Source organism: Furipterus horrens, unplaced genomic scaffold, assembly GCF_987537825.1.
Source record: "Furipterus horrens unplaced genomic scaffold, mFurHor1.1.pri manual_scaffold_4, whole genome shotgun sequence".
Classification (NCBI taxonomy): Eukaryota; Metazoa; Chordata; class Mammalia; order Chiroptera; family Furipteridae; genus Furipterus; species Furipterus horrens.
Window position 1 is genome coordinate 30,770,062 of NW_028327174.1, and position 19,481 is coordinate 30,789,542.

Sequence of the window (19,481 nt, forward strand, 5' to 3'; positions counted from 1 at the left end):
AGTTTTTCTTGTTACTATGTGTATTTTTCTGTAATATTTGAACTGAAAGCTCTTTAGAACAAGGGGTTGCCCTCTATATATGCATAGAGTAATGTTTATTTTTAGTGCTCAGTACTTTTTAAACCTCTTCTTCTCCTTCTTCTTCTTCTTTTTTTTTTTTTTAGAAAAGCAGCAATAACCATAGGATAATACACCACAAAAAGGCAGGTCCATGATATAGGAAACTGAAGAGTCTCACAGGATGGAAATATTTTTTTAAATGCAATAAAAAGCAGAGGTTAGATATGAGTTTAGGTCTGAGTCAATTATTGAAGAGATATGGGGTGATAAAAAGGGGATATGTTATTTGGAAATAACTCTGTTGGGAGGTCAAGGTATGGGAAGAAAATGAAATTCAATAACCATTCGAGTACTGACTCAAGGTTGGGGAGGATTCAGTGGTGGCGATGACATGATCCCTAGACTCCTGCAGAGAAGGAGACACACAGACACAAAACAAACGGGAAGGTAAGCAGACCACAATAAGGTAATAAGGTTACAGAGAATGGGCATTCTAGAAAAAATTTAAGAAAAATACAATTTTACTCATTAAGCGTGAAAATTATCCAGACTGCCTGACATTCTAATGTATGAAGTTACCTTGATTAGCCCCTGGGAGTCATGAGGACTATTATTTTCCCAAACCAGAAACATGCTTCATTTTGTATGTAATTCCTAAGTTTTCTATTTACTGCTTTTCCTAAATGTTGGGACCCATTATAGAATGGTACTGAAGATTTTAGGTTACCATTTAAGCACTGCAAGTGCAGTTTCTCGAGATACATGTTTTTATTAAATGAATATCAGTTTCTGAAATATTTCTTGTACTTTCTGAAATATTCCTTGCTAAAAGGACTCCTCATAAACACATAGCCAACTTAAAGACTTCTCAGCAATACACAGTCAAAAAGTCAAACATTTTAGCTGGACAAAGAGGTACCAAATTTCTAAAGTTATGATATTTAAAAGATTCGTTTTAGGTTTTTAAAATTTGTAATGATAGAACAATATAAAGTCAACAGCTCTTGATTTTATTGCTATGCTATATCCAGTGACCACTGATGGTAATGTGGAACATTTCCTAGTTATTCATTGACTTAAAAAAAAAAAAAGTCATTTTCTTCCCCCAGAGAGTGGGCAGGAGATAAGATGTCAAGAAGTAATAAGTAGGGAAATTAAAGAGGGGAATGCAAAGGGACCAAAAAGAGAAAACATTAAAGTGATGTTATTTTTTTTCTCCCCGTGTATGCAGATAGACAGGAAAAATATAGCAGTAATTGCAGGCTCCTTTTCACCAGAGACAGAATGGCCTTGGGGAATTAGAATAGGAGAGGAAAAGTCACAAAACTGCATTCTCATGCAGACCCCATCTGACTTGCTGGAAGAGGCTTTGGCCAAGGTCATTTACCCTTTCTGTACCTTAGTTTCCTTAAATATTGAAAAAGATTATTCTCCTCTTTGAGCTACTGGGAAGATGAATGAGATCATGCTTCAGCAGCACCCCAAAACTGGTGAGAAATAGGTTCTATAGGAATACCAAGTACAGTAGTACTATTATTATTGAACTGTGGATCCTGTTGGAATGAGTCATCCTGCTATAAAGATACCTAAGCAATTCGAAGTGGACCAGACACAATGGGAAAGAGGAATGTACTCTTAAATGGTGTTAAGGAAGATCTCATTTGCAGTGAAATCTGCCCTTTTCTTGTTCAAGGGACAAAAAGGTGGGGTGAGGGGGAGGGAGGGTAAACAAGATTTTAAAAATAAGTATAGCAATACGGTTTTACAAATGGACTTTTGAAATACTAGAGCCAGCTGGAATTCAGGCTTTGCCACTTACTACTATGACCTCGGGCAAGTTGCTGTCTCTATAAACCTCATTTTTCCTATTGGGAAAATGGGGATTATAATAGGATCTTTAGCGTTGTTGTGGGGATTTAAAATGTACACCCTTTCAAGGACTCTGTAAAGTTAGCTATAGTTGTAATTTATGGGATTTAGGGACAGTAGAAATCCAACTGACAGTAAGTAAACCTTTGTAAAAAATGTAAGAGAAAAAGGCAAGTTTTTATTTTATAAAACATTATATGATTTAAGAAAGGAAGAAAATTTGTTTTGTCAAGTCTGAATCCACTTATAATTTCACCGGTCTGGTAACTAGTCAAACCTTTGCTATCTGGCGCACAAAATACAAACAGGAGAAGCCTTCCCTATTCTTAATAAAAACAGCTTTCTATTCTAAAGATATAAATATATATTAAAAAAAAAATCTCCTGGATAGCCAATAGATCTTATGAAACAAAGCTCGTACGCTGTGCTTTTGTTGTTTTAAAAGAAGGAGCAATCAGGGGCGCGAGGATTACGCGCTTCTTGCGTCGCGCTCTGAGCTGGGAAGCCTTGGGGCAAAGCCCTGGGGGCAAAGCGCTTTTTTTTTTTTTTTTCCTTAATATTGATCCCGGAACCTTCGCTCCGGCGACCCGGGGCGGGAGCGCGGGAGGCGGGAGGGGCGCGAGGGAGGGGTCTGGTCGCGGGGCGCGGCGCCGCTCGCCCATCCCCCGAGCGCGCGGCGGAGCGCCCGGCGGGCGGCCACGGAGGATGCGGAGGGGCGGCGACGCGGTCCGAACCCAGCTAGGGCGGCGGGGCGGGCGCCGCCCGAGGGGATAGGGCACGCGGGAGCGCGCCGGGCTGGAGAGGCGCGCTCCGGCCGCGCTCGCTCCGCGTTCCCCTCTCTCGCTCGCTCCCTCCTCCCGCGGCGGCAGCAGGAGAAGGCGGCGGCGGCGGTGGCTGGGGATCAGACATGGCGGCGGATCTGAACCTGGAGTGTATCTGTTCCCTGCCCCGGTCCTGGACTTACGGGATCACCAGGGGCGGCCGAGTCTTTTTCATCAAGTAAAGAGCTGGGGACGGTGCGGGGCCCCAAAGGGTGCGGGAGGCTGCCGAGAAGGGGAGAGCGAGCCCGGTCTGTGCCGCTTCAGCCCCCTCGGCTCCTCCCGCGCCCCCACTCACGCTTGGTCTCTGCCCTTTCTCTAACCCCCGCAGCGAGGAGGCAAAGAGCACCACCTGGCTGCATCCTGTCACCGGCGAGGCCGTGGTCACCGGACACCGTCGGCAGAGCACAGGTAACGCTGAGCCCGGTCGGGCCCGATCAGAGTTGGGCTCTGCCGGGAGGAGGCGGCAGAGCCCGGGCCGCCCGCCTCCCGGCAACCTGCCCCGAGCTGCTGTCCCCGCGAGGCGACGAGGTGAGGCGGGGGAGACGCCGCCGGAGTTCTTTCGAGTCTCTGGACGCCTCTTTTCCGCAGTATTTCATCACCACTTGGAGACGGCGCCCTCTTCCTGCGCCCTCTCCCCATCCCAACCTGGACACCCCCCACGCCCCTATGGTGGCCGACTCCCCTTTCCCTGGAATCCTGAGTTTTAACACCCGCAGCCGCTCCTGAATCCTCCTACTGGCCCCCGCCCCTTCAAAATCTCCCCGCTTTCAACCTTTAGGGAGTCCTTTCCCACTCCTCTCCTTGCAGCCCGAGACCCTGCACTGGTACACCGGGAAAAAGTATTCACATCCTCTCCCTTCTCCTGGGAGGGCTGCCTCCTGCCGTGCAGCTTCCCCCTCCTCCTAGGTGGGATTTGTGGGTAGGTGAGGAAGAGAGGAGTTTGGGGGTGCTGCGATCTTCTGCCCGAGAACAGCCCAGGAAGTGCTGGGCGAGCCGGAGGAGGCATTTGCAGCCGCACTTGCTGGCCAGCAAGATCCAAAGTCCCCGGCAGCAGCAGAGGTTGCACAGACCGCCAGGAGGCGGTGGGCGTGCAAGGGGGTGTCCCGCGTGTGGGCATTTGTGCCCTCATTGGTGGGGATCGGCGGGGAAGAAGGTCTCTCCGGTGCCTTGGGCAGCTTGTTTGAATGCTAAAATGTGAGTTGAGCTGGAGAAAGGCTGGTTGTAGCCTCAGCGCTGGTCTGGTTTTCTTTTGTCGTTCTTTGTTTACATTCGTGAAACTTGTTTGTCTTTGAAATGTAACATGTGTTCTCTTACTGGCCTGCCTCTATTTCTGAGGATTGGAGAGAGGCTTGAGAACTGTTTGGGTCGAAGGTGAGGCCGGCTTCAGCAGTAGTTCTTTAGAGCCGCCTTCCAGGATACTACTCACTCTCCAACTCTGGGATTCTGTGACTCGCCTCAAGTTGGCAGGATATTAAACCTGCTTTTTCTTTCAAATTCTGGAGTTCACTAAAATGACTAATGTCGCAGTCGCTAAATTCGCAAAAAGGTGGAGGAGGAAAGGGAAAGTTGGTGTAGCAAACATGAGATTACATTTTTAAGGCATTTCTGACTAATAACACCATCATATTTCCTAACTCCTCTGAGCAGTCTTTTACTTAAATATACCTTTCAATGTTTTGTATGCATATATCAACTTTGCTGGCCTCTGCCTTATGGATAATAACACATTTATTTTATTAGACAATCTAGTATTTAAATTATTTAACCAAATTATCCTGTGGAATTGTTTCTTGCTTATGTATAATGTAAATTTGTATCCCACTTTACCCGCATAGATTTGATAACATGGACACCACAGAAAAATTTTATTCTCTTAAATAATTTCACATTACTTTTTAAAAAACTCGATTATGATTTTTTTTTTTCTGGTTTGGTTTATTTGCTTTGGCTCTGGTTTTGTACACACATTAATGGCTTTTTATTTCAGAGAGGTACTATGATTAAATGCAGCCACTAGTCATTTGTAAGTAATATGTAATAAAGTTATCATGGTTCATCTGAATTATTTCCACGTTTATTACTTGAAACTTCACATCTCTTAAAGTCAAGTGTTTAGTATGTGATGTCAGATTTCTTTTCTCCTAATTTAGTACTTAGGAAGTTCTTTCTCATCAGTGAAACTTCCTGAATGGATTCATTTATATAGCTAAAAAGAATGGTCTTAAATAGACACAGTGTGCCCAAGAAGAACCAGGTGTTCATCTTAAGGCACAGGTTTTGTTTGTTTGCTTTTTTTTTTTTTTTTTTGCCAACTCTTCATGGGTGTTTTACCTAGGATTAGTCTTCATTTGGTCTCCATTCTGATCATTAAAGTGTATGATTGTATCAGGTAATCTCTAATATTGTGATAGTCTTGTGATGGTTTTCGGTTTGAATTTCTGTTTTCCCAAAAATATTTTATCTACTGTAACCTTTATTACCAGTTCAACACATTTTTGGGTGAAATTACTTAATAAATGCAAATAGCTGATCATGGAAAGGATGAAACTTATTTTGCTGTCCTATTGAAGTAATACTAATTGTGAAATGTATGTTTTTTAGATTTGCCTACTGGCTGGGAAGAAGCATATACTTTTGAAGGTGCAAGATACTATATAAAGTGAGTTTTTTATTATGGTTTTCTTCCTTAGTAATTCAAATGTTGTGATTTATCTTTAGTTGAATAGTCATATGTCTAGATAGGATTATGATTTTTTTAAGGTTTATTATGTAATATTGACTTCATCCTTTGTATAATGTTGGAATTTCGAGAGAAAAGATGACCCTTAGTTTCTTTGTGTTGTTTGCCTGGACATTCATTGATTTGGAAATTAGATCATTTATGGCCACAATTACCTTTTGGTCCTTCTGATTCCTGGATGATACAGCATTGCAGTATAACATTTTTGTCTTTAGCATGTTATCCTTTTTTTCCCCTTTTTATGTGAATTTTGTTCATGTGGTTTTTGATCAGATCTGTTAATAAGTAGCAAAAGTAATGTAAAGCTAGGTTACAGTATGATGAACAATGACAGGGCTGAAAGTAAAAACATTTCCACAAACATCTGTTGAGTATTGTTTGTAATATGCCCAGTTTATTTAAATATCTCAGTTTTTAAAATATATCTAAATGTGTTACTAATGTTTGTGATAGAATAAAGGCATTCAGTGAAGCATGCAGGGGAGAGAGGACGAGTCAGTCCTAACCTTTAAACTAATTCTGTAAAATTTGAACTAATTTCTAGTCACAGTTCACTTGGTAAGTACTTGGAGACAAATAGAATGCTTGAGGTCAAGTTATGTAGGAAAATTTTTTAATCCCCAAGGGGCAATAAAGGTGGTTTTATCTTCATTTTAAATTAGAAGCTTGTTTACTTAAGAGCTTGTTTCTGTTCTTTCAAAAATTTTTGCTTAATTTTAAGAACTGAAGCTTGAAAGAGAACACAAGATTTGGCTGAGATGTCAGTAGTTTATTAATCATAACAGATACCTAGCTAAAGTTAACCTTTATTTCACCAGGCCTGTAAGGTATTTTACGAAGTCACATTGTTAAGACCATGCCATACTTCCACTAAATTATAATTGGTTGTTTGGCTTTAACATTTATTAGAATGATATTTATATGAAATGTCAAGGAATATTTATAGATATTAGAAATATGCTTGCTTTTGAATGTAGAAATAGAGAAAGCACAGGTGTGGTACTTCTCGATATTTTTCAGTTACAGCTTTTATTTGGAGATTTTGTTATACGTTATTAGATGGCCTAAAAACTAAAGGTATGAGTGAAGTGCAGAGTCATCAAGTATTTTTTCTAGTGGTTATTTTCATCTTAAAGTGAGTTTTTATTGCCATGAAAAGGGATACTACTTTTTTTTAATATATAGCTTGATATTTCTGAAGATAGAGTTCACTTATTTTTATTTAATGTAATTTTAACTACATAAGCCTCACTGACCTTACAAAAATAGGAGTAACACAGCAATTCTTAGTAATGTTTTAATTTCTGTGATTGTGTACATTCTTATGTCAATGTTTGAGAGTGTAAAATGTTATTATTCTGTTTGGGCTGAATATGTCTTTTAATTTAGACTAAGATGTTGGATAGACTGAGTTTTCTTTTGTTTTATTAGCCATTTTGATTAGACTTTCTTTTATGCTGATTTAATTAGGATCTTATTTGAGTGTCACGCCTAAGTAAGTTTCTCAGGAAAATGAGGACAATATTAAGAAAGCTGTAATTTTATTTTAACTCTGAGGACATTTTTAAACTACTGGTTTTTAATCATGTGGTATTAAGAGACAGCTAATAATTGTATCTAAAAGTAATAATAAATAATTTAGATTATGAAAGTAATTTGTTCTAAAATTGAGCATGTTATAGAAACATCACTCATTAAACTTCTTTTATGTAAAATATATGATTTGTTGAGTCATAAATCCTACTGCCTGTCCTTCCTGGGTTATATTAGAAGACTAACTTCATTTCTTTTAAGATTAGTAAAATTCCTAACGTAAGCTCTAATTTCCTAGAAACTTTTTACTTACTTGTGTTGTTATGAGCAGTTAGGGATTATCGCTCAGAATGGTAGATTACCAAAAAGAATTATTTGTGGATAATATTTTGGCAATGACCATTGAGTCAGAGTGGGTGGTAAGGCGTCCAAGTGGGGAAGACTCTGAAGAGCTAGACAGTGGTCTTAAACCCCCTAAACACTTTGGAGCTCAGTCTTCACATCTTTAAATTAGGCCAGTTGAGAAAGGCGACTTCTAAATCTTCTCCCATTTTTAAATTTCTTTGAATTTTTCATGCTCTGGGAATTTACAGTAATCTACAAAACAATGGACTCTCAGTGCCCAGAAGAGATGATGTGGGAAACAGGGAAAGAGCTACTTAGCCTTTCTGTGTTGCTTCACTATTTCAGTCTTACTCTACAGGCTTTTACAGATAACCACAGATAAGTATGAAGGATGTAGCGCCAGAGTTGTGAGTGCTTGCTTGCTTCCTGTTGCTGCAGTTTGTACTCTGGATGCATACCTTCCCTGCAGAGCTGCCTGGAACGGTTAATAGTGCTCATGTCAGCAAAGGCCCTGATTAGAGGAGGAGCTGTACAGATATGAGTTGGCTGACCAGTTACGTTATACACTTTTTCAAATTGAGTCTTAATAAAAGTATACAGCTAGATAACAGAATATATAATATAGAGAATGTATTTTACTCTTAAACCCATTTGGCCCCACAATGTTAATATTTGAAAATTAATTCTTTTAAATATAAATATTTAATACTTGAACTTTTTTCTGAAAAAAAGTGGTTTTTCTGTGCACCTTCAGCTAGCCAGCCTCTAAATTATTTTATTAGGTGTGTGTAAATACATGTACACAGAGTTCGAATTTGATTATTGAGTTTCTATATCGCTTTTAAAACTTAATTCATGCTACTTATCTTTAGGAATAAATCGTCAGTGAGTTTTATGGTTTATAAAGTGTAGCTTTAAATATCCAACTATACCTTAGCCCATAAAGTACAGAAAATAATCTTACATATTTAAAAGTTATAAAGCTTTCTGCTTACTCCTAGAAAATATCACTTAATGACTTCATAATGACAGGTCATGGTTGCTTACAATGGATGTGTCATAGACTACTCCTTTGTGCTTCAAAGCTTTGAGATGGTTAACTTAAAGTGCCAAGGAAAGCTTAAAACAGTGTCCTCTGAATAGTGAGAAACTTTGTCCTGATTATTTAAAGGTCATTGTTTTATGTGGCAGGATGGGAGATGGAACAAAGTCATTGCAGGATAATAAAATAGTATGTAAATTTTGAGGTGATGTTTTCATATTGCTTTTTCCTTGACTTAAATTTTTTTAAGTTCTGAATTTTGCACTTTTTCTTAGATATGCAAATAGAGCAGTGTTTGGTCTTGACTAATGAAGTTTTATTTCAATACCTATAGTAGCTGGATTTAGTGTGTGTTGAGAATTTCAAACTAACATGCAATGAGGGGAATTCTTATGAAGTAGCCATTGAAGGATGAACGTGAGAAAAAAATGTTTCTTCATAGATTATTGCAATCCAAAATAATGAGTGAAGGTGAGGAATACAACCTAATTGTCTCAAGAAAGTTAGGCTATATTACTTTGTGTTTGATACTGAAAATTGTTTGGTATACCAGGTAGTACTGTAATATTATAATTGGATTTTGATTACTGAAGCAATAACTGTATGCTGCTCAGAACAATTCATGGACATTGTATTTCTTTTTCATATTCATAACAGTTTGGACTGGACTAGGTAATTCTTTCTTGTGTAGAGCACTTTATGCTAATTCAGTAGGCACAGCACGACTATGAATAACCTTCAAGGAGTCTGTAGTATAAAGACACGTATTAAAAGAGGGAGATGGAAGCCCTGGCTGGTGTGGCTCAGTGGATTGAGCATCGGCCTGCGAACCAAAGGGTCGCTGGTTGGATTCCCAGTTAGGGCACATGTCTGGGTGTGGGCCAGGTCCCCAGTTGGGGGCATGCTAGAGGCAACCACACATAGATGTTTCTCTCCCTCCCTTCCCCCTCACTAAAAATAAATAAATAAAAACTTAAAAAAATAAATAAAAGAGGGAGATGGTGGGTGAAACATGGACTTATTTAGTGTGCGGCATTTCAGCATAGCATTCATTTAGTCTTCACAATAGCCTTTTGTTACCTTTTTTTTTCAGATGATGAAACTGAAACTTAAAGTGGTTAAGGGCCTATTGTAGGTCATACACCTTCACTGTTAGTCACTGGCATTCAAATGAAGGGCTCTGGACTAAAACCCTCTGTACCTGAAAATCCAGGGCAGCATAAGCAGGTTTTATAATATGTATCTCTCTGTAAGTTGGTTGCTTGGGACTAGAGGTGTTCTTTCATAGAAACAAGTGCAGCGGTGAGGTCAGTAGGCCAGCCTACAAACAAAAGCTTATTTAACCTGAAAACTTGTTGACTGGTATTGTGTATTGACAGGGTCTTGTAATTTGGTCATTTCTTTTCATCTATTGAATACTTGAGAGTGCCTAGTAAATGCCAGGCACTGGTCTGAGGGCTTAGAAATTAATGGGTGACCACACAACAGGGACCCTGCCATCCTGGAGCCTACAATGTAGTAGGAGAAAGACATTAAAATAGAAATTGGAAAAAACGTGATTTTAAAATGCCATTTTCATATAAAGGGAAAGAAGAGTGTTCTGTGACAGATTAGGATAGTTTACTGTAAAAAACAGTGTTTCAATAATAAAATGCATTTAGACTTTCAAGACTGGGATACCAAGACTTCCAACCACATTGAATTTTATTGTGGAATCCCGTTGTCCGCCTTCTTAGCCCCAGGACCACTGCTCAAGACTAGGCCTGCCCAGTGTCCTCTCCTTGGACTTCCCCTGTATAGCGTAATGCCTCGCATCCGGTCACCCTGTGAGTAAGCCATGTCCGTGATGATGAAGGAGCTCATTGGGATAGAACAAGAGGAGTCTCCACAACTCAAGTGGTGGCGTTTTAAGAATCCTTTCAGAGCTTCTCAAATGATTTTTTTTCCCTAATCTGAGCAGACTTCTTTGTGTGTTTTTTCCTTATTCTCAAAGCTCGTGTGTGTTTAGGAAGGGGAAAGAAATGAAGAGTAGAAAAAGATAAAATTGGTTGTGACCGTGAGATGTGGAGGCCCTGCAGACCATCTGCTGGGTGTAAACACGCCTGTGTACCCACCTCTCTCTGTCCTGTGAAAGCCTGAGTTCTCTAGCATTTGTTGACAAATGCTCCCTGTGACCTTTTTATTTTTCTAGCACACATACGCATAAGTTGGCGTTAATGGTGAAAAGTTACATGTATATATGTGTATGTGTAAATTGGAGTAATAGTGTGAAAAAAATGATACCAGTCTGTCACGTAGTGTCTTAAGAAAGCAGAGGAGGAAGAGGCCAGTTGGCCTGCTGCCCTGGAAAGGCATAACGGAAGGAGGTAGGGGTTGAGCTAGGCCTGGAGGTATGGATGAAATTCACAATGGTTGATATAAATGAATGGTAGGATAAAGTATAATGTGTGTGATGGATGGCAATACCTACCCTGTTGGTAAATGGACGTCAGCATAGAAAATGCCAGGATAATGGGAGGTAAAACTAGGAATATTATTTGGAACTATATTGTGTCTGGTCTTCGAATGTCAGGCTGAGTGTTTTATTTTCTAGGCAAACCACTGCATTAATAGTGTAAAGTGAAGGTTTTAAGGGAGATTTTAATATAGACAGCATGGATTAGAAAGGGACAAACCTGGAATCAGGGAGACCAATTCTGGATCTGTTGCTGTAACCTAGGAGGTAGTTTTGCTTGAACTAAGTAGCAGCAGGAATGAGAAGGAAGGAGGCCATTGATTAAGATACTAAAAAGGAGTTGATGGGCCTCAGAAATCTTACTGAGCTAGGATATTGACAGAGAAAGAGAGGTCAAAAGCCACTCAAAGCCTCTGTGTCTGAGTGGCTACAAGATTCATTGGTACCCTGGACCAGAATAAGCGAGTAGGTGGTCAGGGGGGAACTCCCGGTGGAGGTGTTAATGATGATCTAAATTTGAGCTGCTGGGCATAGCATTTTAGGTGGCTAAAATCTGGCCTTTTTATAAGACTCCCAGCGACATCTTCTATTCCTTCCTTATGAACAAGAAACACAACTCACCCTCCGCCCCGCCCCAAAATCCTCTCTCAGCTACCTAATCGAGTATACGAGTATACGTTAGAGCCAAGCTGGGAATGCCATTATTGATTCAACAAATACTTCCTGAGTGTTGACTGTGCTAAGTGATTTAGGCTTTGTCAGTGAAACAGACATGGACCTTAGTCTTAAGGAGCTTATATTTAAATTAGTGGGAGAGGCAGTAGTAAAAACCCACAAATATACCATTGTGGACTGTGATAAAATGCTGTGAAGCATACATCATGCTTTGACCAGCTATTAAGAGGACTTTCTCACAAACATAAGAGGTGTACCTGCCCCTGAACGTTCAGCTGTGAAATCCCCAGAGCGGATCAGAAGAGAGCAGTGCAGAGTCACCCGAGAGAGGAAGAGTAAATAGCATCCATCTTAGGCTGGAGACTGGACCATCACCAGAGGGAATGTGCTTCCATGTCTAAAGAAAGACTTGGGATGGGATTGGTGTGATGTGGAAATTCAGAAAAAGGGGTAAAACTGCAGCAGAACTTACCAAAGTCACTGTCTACTGTCAAATAGCATGGCTTAGCCAACTGATTTTGATGATGACTTCAGCCCTAGTGTCAAGGCCTTCTGATCAGTCATCCACTGATCCATTCCTTCTTTCATTTTTCTTCACCAGATTTTGAACTCACAATTACATCCTTTGGTGATTGGGATACATTACTAACCAAACTAGACCAAAAACTCTACCCATCTGGGGAGTGAGATATCAGACAAAGTAAACAAATAAGTAAATTGTATAGTATATAAGACTATATAAATGCTGGAAGAAAAAAGAAATCGAGCAGGGTAAGAGAATCAGGAGAAAAGGAGTGATGAGGAAGGAGTATGGGAGAATAGGAAGGTGAAATCAGAAAAGTCAGGGGCCGGAATGTGTGGCAGCCCCATCGGTTGATGTCATTGGCTGATACTCAAGGACATGAACCACTGCAGGTCTGAGCAGAGGAAGAGACACGTGATCCAGCTTCCACCTGTGGAAAGGGTCATTGACAACATTTTGGAGGGCTAATGGAGCCCCTCTGCAGTTAAGTTCCATTCCCCATCAGACTCTCTCCTTATACTTCTTGGTACCTAACAGGATTATGATTGAATATTTAATTATATAATTACCATATTTCTTGTAAGCTGCCAGTGATTATCAGTTACCACTGATTTAATAACAGCTTTTGGGGGGGGGCACATGACCATATTATATAAAATAACCCCTCAATTCTTATTTCAGAAACAATATTTTTTAAAAGTATGTGTTAGAATCATGGTAACACTTAGTTTGATACCTGTTTGCACACACTCCATATGAAAGATAAGCTTCATGAAAAGCAATCCTGTTCATTGCTGTATTTTTAGTCCCTTAGCCTAAGCCTTTCTCCTAGTAGTTCCTCAGTAAATATTTCTTGATTGCATAAATTTTTTTGTTTGTTTAAACACATCTTTTTTTTTTTTTTTGGTTTTTCAATTACAGTTGTCCCATTTTTCCCCCATTTCTCTCCCCCACCCAGCCCACCCCTTCTCCCACAATCATATCCCTCCCCGTTGTCCATGTCCATGAGTCATTTATACATGTTCTTTGTGATTGCATAAATTTTGATGACGACAGTCAACTTAACTTCATGCTATTCAGAAACGTTGTAGTTTGGCTCTTGGTGAAATTTAAATATTCTCCATGTGACATTTACCCAACCCAGTGTGAGTTAGTAAACCAGAGGTTTATCAAGTTTGGTTTCTGAGATTCTCCTGTGAGAGATAGATAGGATCTGCTCAGACGCCTGAAGATAGGACAGATCCGTGATAAAGCCAAGATAGTGCAGAGGCCTGTGAGGCCTATTTGCAGAGAGCCGAAACCCAGAACTTGCCTTTGACCATGCTCTTTCCATTTAGAAACTTCTGCAGTTCAGGCTGCTGTGATTTGCAGAGAACGAGGGAGCTACTAACATCTGTTTATACTGTCAAGAATAGCATGCGTAAAGCGCATGTAGATCAAATCTGAAAACAGTGAAATTAGTGGGTCCTCTAAAAACCTGAAAGAAATAGAAATTAGTCCTCATGTTGTACAGGTGCTAGAAGTTTAGAACCACTTGGGGAATTCCTTGGCCACTTGTGGGTAACCTCTGCACTATTTGGGAATTATTTGGTGAAGTGGCCTGTAACTCTAAAAGGATCCAAGAGGACCCTCTCGATTATTGATATCACTACTCTTCAAGGCAGCTTTGCCTTACATTTCAGAGGGAGTAGTTGAAGGTGTGCAGGTTGGGTTAGGCTGGACCTGGCAGAATGAAGAGGAAGTGTTGAATTCTGAGGAAGAAACAACAGAAACCAATCCTGTCCTGCTGTGGTGGGCAGGGGAGGTTGAGGGAACGAAGGCCACAGAGCCTCACTGTGATCAGAACTCCCCCTGCTGTGGTAGGCCAGGGATGCCCTTTGGATCTTCTGAAATCACTGCCACTTCAGAGAATGCCTCCCAGGGTCGGTGCTTGAGTCATAGGTACTGAAACCTGTTTGCTGTTTACGTACTTCCCATCAATGTTCCACTTGGGTTTTGTTTTCCCTGCCCCCACCAAATGACTGAGATTCGTAATGCATATTATTTCTTTGGATAGGCATGGCCTAAGAAAGAAAAAGGAGAGACTCTGAGATTAGAAATTGTTTTAGTCTTGCCCTGGCCAGTGTGTCTCAGTTGACTGGAACGTCCTCCCGTAAACTGAAAGGTCATGAGTTTCCCAGTCGGGGCATGTATGAAAGGTAGCCGTTTGGTGTTCTCTCTCTCACATCCATGTTTCTTTCCTCTCTCTCCCTCTCTTGCCCCTTCTAAAATCAATCCAGCATGTCCTCAGGTGAGGATTAAAAAAAAAAAAAGTTTGAGTCTTCATATTGAATCAATTCCAACAGGATTTGCTGAACTTGGTTGAAGGTTCATATACCCATTTTATTAAATATTTATAAAGCTGTACAACCTAAAATTTTAAATGCAATAAAATAGGACAGTATGGCAGAGTTTGGAAAAGAAATATGAAACTCCTTGCCCAGGTTTTATAGTACAAAGCAATGATAGAGGGAAAGTAACATGTTTTACTTCTTAAAAAGTTGCTCCATCACTGAATACAGATGCATTCTAATACTGATGGCATTTAAAAAATTATGGTAAAGAAATAACAGAGGATTCCAAATCAAGCAATCTATCAAATAAATAAAATGTCTATGTTAGTGTGTGTGCTTTTTTCCAACCTATGTTTTTTCTGATTACAGAAGTAATATGTTTTTATTTTTTAGGGATAGGGAAAGGGAAGGAGAAAAACACTGATGTGTGAGAGAAACGTTGATCGGTTGCCTCTCGCACTCCCCCAACCGGGGACCTGGCCTGCAACCCAGGTGTGTGCCCTGACTAGGAATCAAACCAGCGACCTTTCATTTCACAGGCCATCTCTCAAACTACTGACCCACACCAGCCAGGGCAGTAATACATCTTTATTATAGGACATTTGGAAAATACTGAAGAGTATAAAGAAGGAAAAAGTAAGAATCACCCACTTGTGTTATGCACAGAGAATTTCTATTAATATTTCTGTATATATGCATAATCGTATGCATATATATTTTTAAAGATTTGCATCTTACTGCTAATACTATGTTGAATATTATTTTAATTAAACTTTTGTGTGTTCATGTCATTATATACTTATTCAATAGAATTTTTTACTATGATCTGTCTTATGAGGAAAATTCTTATATAACATTCTAATATGCATGTCTGTTTCACAGACTTGGAATTATTGGGAAAGGGTATGAGCTTTTTAAAAGGTTCCTCACTTAACATTTTACCAAATTGCTCTCTAGAAGATTTGTACAGATTTTATGTTCTCTCTCACAGTTTATGAGAGTGTATGAAAATGCCGCAGTTTGTCCATACCTGCAATAAACACTGTTGAATGGACTGAAAATTTAAAGGTAACTGATGGAGAATCTAAGTGATTCAGATGGTTTGGAACAGTGTTAGTCTTGCAGTTATTTGCAGCTTCATAACCGACTGCCCCCAAAAGTTAATGGCTTCAAACAACAATGATTTATAATTCCTCACCTTCCTGGGTTGACTGGGCTCAGCTAGGCTATTCTTCTGCTCCGTGGTATTGTTAAAGTCACCTGTGCAGATATCTTCCCCTGAAACTGGGCTGTGGCTAAAATATCCAGTGCCTCTCTCCTTGTGGCCTGTTATATCACCTAGTGGTCTACTTAAAGTTTCTTTATAACATGGCAGCTGGCTTCTAAGAAGACAAACCCCAGTGTGCTAGTGCTTATAAAACCTCTGTTTGCTTTGCGCTTGCTTGTGTCCTATTAGCCGAAGCAGGTCACGTGACCAATGCCAAAATGAGAAGTGAGAGAGGACTACAGAAGCCTGTAAATACCAGGAGGTGTGGTTTGTTTCAGACCATCGATGTAATGCAGTACTGTAATGGATTAGCAGTAGCAGTTTGGAGCACTGTACTCAGATTTGGAGACCAACTTCTGGATCAGTAAGAAAGCATATTGTGATAAGCTACTGATGTTTGCAGGGGCTTAGGTGAGGATGTGAAAGTGCATACATCCTTAGGTTAACATCTGTGAATTAAAATCATAAAGCCGTAAACTTAAAAAATGAAAGCAATTCCTGAGCTTGCATGTGAGCCCAAGTAGTTTAAAAACATTTGAGTACTTGAATAAATTGAGTCTTAAGCCTTTGTTCTTCCTAGTTTCACATTGACGGTTAATACAGTTGGCAGTATAAGGTGTCTGTAATTGGTATTCTGCTGGATTAGTTTGCAAAATACCCACATTTTATACCAGGACTGCTGTTTCCCATTTCTGAGTGAAAAAGATGTGGCAGAATTCATAGATGAGGATCAAAATACCTATAGAAGTGATTAAGAAAGTACAGGCCAAGCCTTGGCTGCTGTGGCTCAGTGGATTGAGCATCGGCCTGCGAGCCAAATGTCTCTGGTTCGATTCCCAGTCAGGGCACATTACCAGGTTGCACGTCAGGTCCCCAGTTGGGGGCGTGAGTGAGAGGCAACCACACAGTGATGTTTCTCTCCCTCTCTTTCTCCTTTCCCCTCTCCCTAAATAAATAAATAAACAAAACAAATAAATTTAAAAAAAAAGAAAGTATAGGCCAAGGTCACATGGGTGGGTGGAGGGAGCCACATATGTATTGATATGTATATGTGAATGTGTGATTTGTAAGTACTTGCCTGAGTTGTTAACTTGACGTTTGTATTAATTCATGTGATTTAACTAGTGATTATCTGTGACAATTTAAGATCAGACGCTATAGCCCTCTGCATTCCAAGGAAGATTTATTAGAAAATATTACTATTGCTCCTGAAAGTTTGTGGAATCTTCTTTTATGCTTCCCAGCCCCCTCCACCCCCCAATCCACACTCTGCTCCCCAAGAGGTTATGTATGTCAACAGTTTGGTTCATCCTTCTGATCCTGTTTTTGCGTTTACATACATACGTACGTGTACATATGCATATATGTGTGTATTTTTACAAAAATGAGCTTGTCCTATTCCTTGACTTTCTTTTTACTTAGTAAATATCTGAGGTCTTCTCTTGGTAATATTTAAAAGTCAATACCCTTATTTTAATGGGTATAAAATATGCTTTAATAATTTCGTTATACTCAGATATTTAGGTGGGTTATTTTTCCCCTCAATTTGTAAAAATGTTGTAGTGAACATACTTATAAACTTTGTAATCATAAACAAATATTTTTATAAAATAGTTATTAGATTTAGAATTGCTGAGTTAGGCTGTATGTTTATTTAAGTTTAAATACAGTAAAATCCGTTACTTAAACTCTTGGAGGATGTAGAAGACAGTGTGCAAAATAGAAATGAACTTCTTTGTAAATTTAGAAAAATGATGTGTTTCTTGAAATAGTTCACTCAGAGATTTCTGCATTTCAGAAAAGAATGATAAAAGGACAAGCAAATCAACTACGTATTTTTTTCTTTCAAAAAGGAATCCCAGGTCTTTTTGAACATTTACCTAACAATCCAGATTTTTACAATATCAATATGAATGATTTTTCAGTCCAGCTTCTGTTCCTTTTTCATCAGAGCTGCAAAAGAAACTCTAAATTGAAAACAAGCACTGTTGTTGGTAGGAGAAATGTGGTCCTGTCATGGGGTTCTAAATCCTTTCTGTTCTATAAGTAATAGTTCCTGCCTGGCCTGCTATTAGAGCCTCGTTTGCAGAAGACACTGAAGTTAAAAGGCTTCACAGTTTTTGGCTTCAAGTCCTCAAAAACAGTAAAGAAGAAATGTAATAGATAATCCAAGCTGAATAGATACAATTAATTAATGTGATTAATTAAACTTGCTATATAACAAACAATCCGAAAAAATGCAGTGGCTTAAAATGTGTATTTTTGCATACACATCCCTGGGTTGGCTGGGCGATCTCTCTAGTTTCTGTTGGGTTTACTGTTGTATTAGAGCAACTGTGAGTTAAGTAGGAAACCTTGCTCATCTTGGCTGGTGTAGAGTGGCCTTATCTGTACTTGGCTCTCTGTAATGATCTCTCGTCCTCCAGCAGGCTTGTCCAGGCTTGCTCTTGGGAAAGCAGGTATCATTTATGCAAGAGAAGTGAATGAGCCCAAGTGCTCTATCTCTTGAGGCCTGGTCACTTTCACTGCTTTGTGTTGGTCAAAGGCAGTCACAAAGCCAGCTCAGATTCAAGGAGTGGAGAAACAGGGAAGCGATGGAAACATACTGTAAAGCTTGTGGGGATTTCAGTTGTGCCATGTTATGGGAATGACAGGGTCCTGGAATTAAGAGAATGAATTGCTCAGGTGGTAAAAGGATCTTGAAAAGTGGGGAATAAATAGCTGCTGTTTGAGAGAGTGTAGCAGGACTTGTCTGTCCTCAGGGGAGGTCTTCAGCAGCCAGGATATTGGGGTAATGCTTTGAGAAGAGACTGAAGATGTAGGGGAGTTTGCTAATGATGGAACACCACTTCCATGGATAGTTTAGTTTACAAGTTAGAAGTGGAGTGGAGGCTACATCAGGGATAGACAGAGCAAAACCTTGCAGGGCTAATGCTGGTTCAAGGCATGGATTAAGAAATGGAATGGAGATAGGCTAAACTTGGGCACTGAGAAGCTTCATGGATTCAGGTTCAGGAGCATGTTAGAGAACAGTGACCCTGAGACTTAACAGTTGGAGGCCGTGGCATTTGGCCTGTGGTGTCACGGTTAGCCCGGGAGTTTCTGGGTCCTGCCTGTGTAAAGAGGGTTTAGGTGGACATTGTGAACCCTTGGGAGCTTGCATTATGGGTGGAGATACACTCATTCATTGCTTTGGTATTTTTACTGTGGGTTTTTTCAAAATGTTTTAAGTATCTTTTTATTAAAGGTGGCATTTTCCAAATGCAAACTATTTGAAAATATGAAACATTAATGATATATGCAAATGCTAAAAGACAGTGATTTAATTACTGTAGTGCTATATATCAAGTACTAAATCAAGTCTAAAATCCAGGATCAGGATTTTCTGGTTAATATTTTCTAATTTTTGTTTATAAAGTTTTTTTTTACATTGCTATTAATAAAATAGATATTTTAAATGTAGATATTTAATCTCATCTTTTTGTCGTTAGTCACTTTCAAAGTTTAAACTGTGTAGTGAACCAGAGCAAAATTTCATAATCTTTAAACCACAGAGTTGCCTAAGAGGCAACAGAATAAGAATGGCAAGAGTGGAAGATTTACATATTCCCAGAACCACCTGGAAATAATTAGATTATAAGCTCATAAGTAGGGACTCTGTAACATGAAAAATAATTATTAATAATTATTTTCTTGCCTCTAACACTTGGTTATACGTGTCCTGTTGGAAGGTGCAAGCCAGGTTAAAATAATCTGTGTAATTTAAACTGTTTGTCCAATACAGGTGAGTGTATTTCCTGCAATTAGCAATAGTGTAA

General features: G+C 39.6%; 1 protein-coding gene across 1 annotated transcript in view; it reads left to right on the forward strand.

Annotated features, from left to right (window-relative positions):
- The first annotated feature begins 2,695 nt into the window (after positions 1-2,695).
- The window catches only part of PLEKHA5 (pleckstrin homology domain containing A5), a 203,067-nt gene continuing 186,281 nt past the window's right edge, over positions 2,696-19,481 (forward strand). Inside the window, exons 1-3 of the mRNA XM_090272891.1 lie at positions 2,696-2,928; positions 3,079-3,158; positions 5,352-5,409. Of these exons, the coding sequence (XP_090129017.1) occupies positions 2,837-2,928; positions 3,079-3,158; positions 5,352-5,409 (230 nt within the window). The 5' untranslated portion in view covers positions 2,696-2,836. The remainder of the gene's footprint in view (positions 2,929-3,078; positions 3,159-5,351; positions 5,410-19,481) is intronic.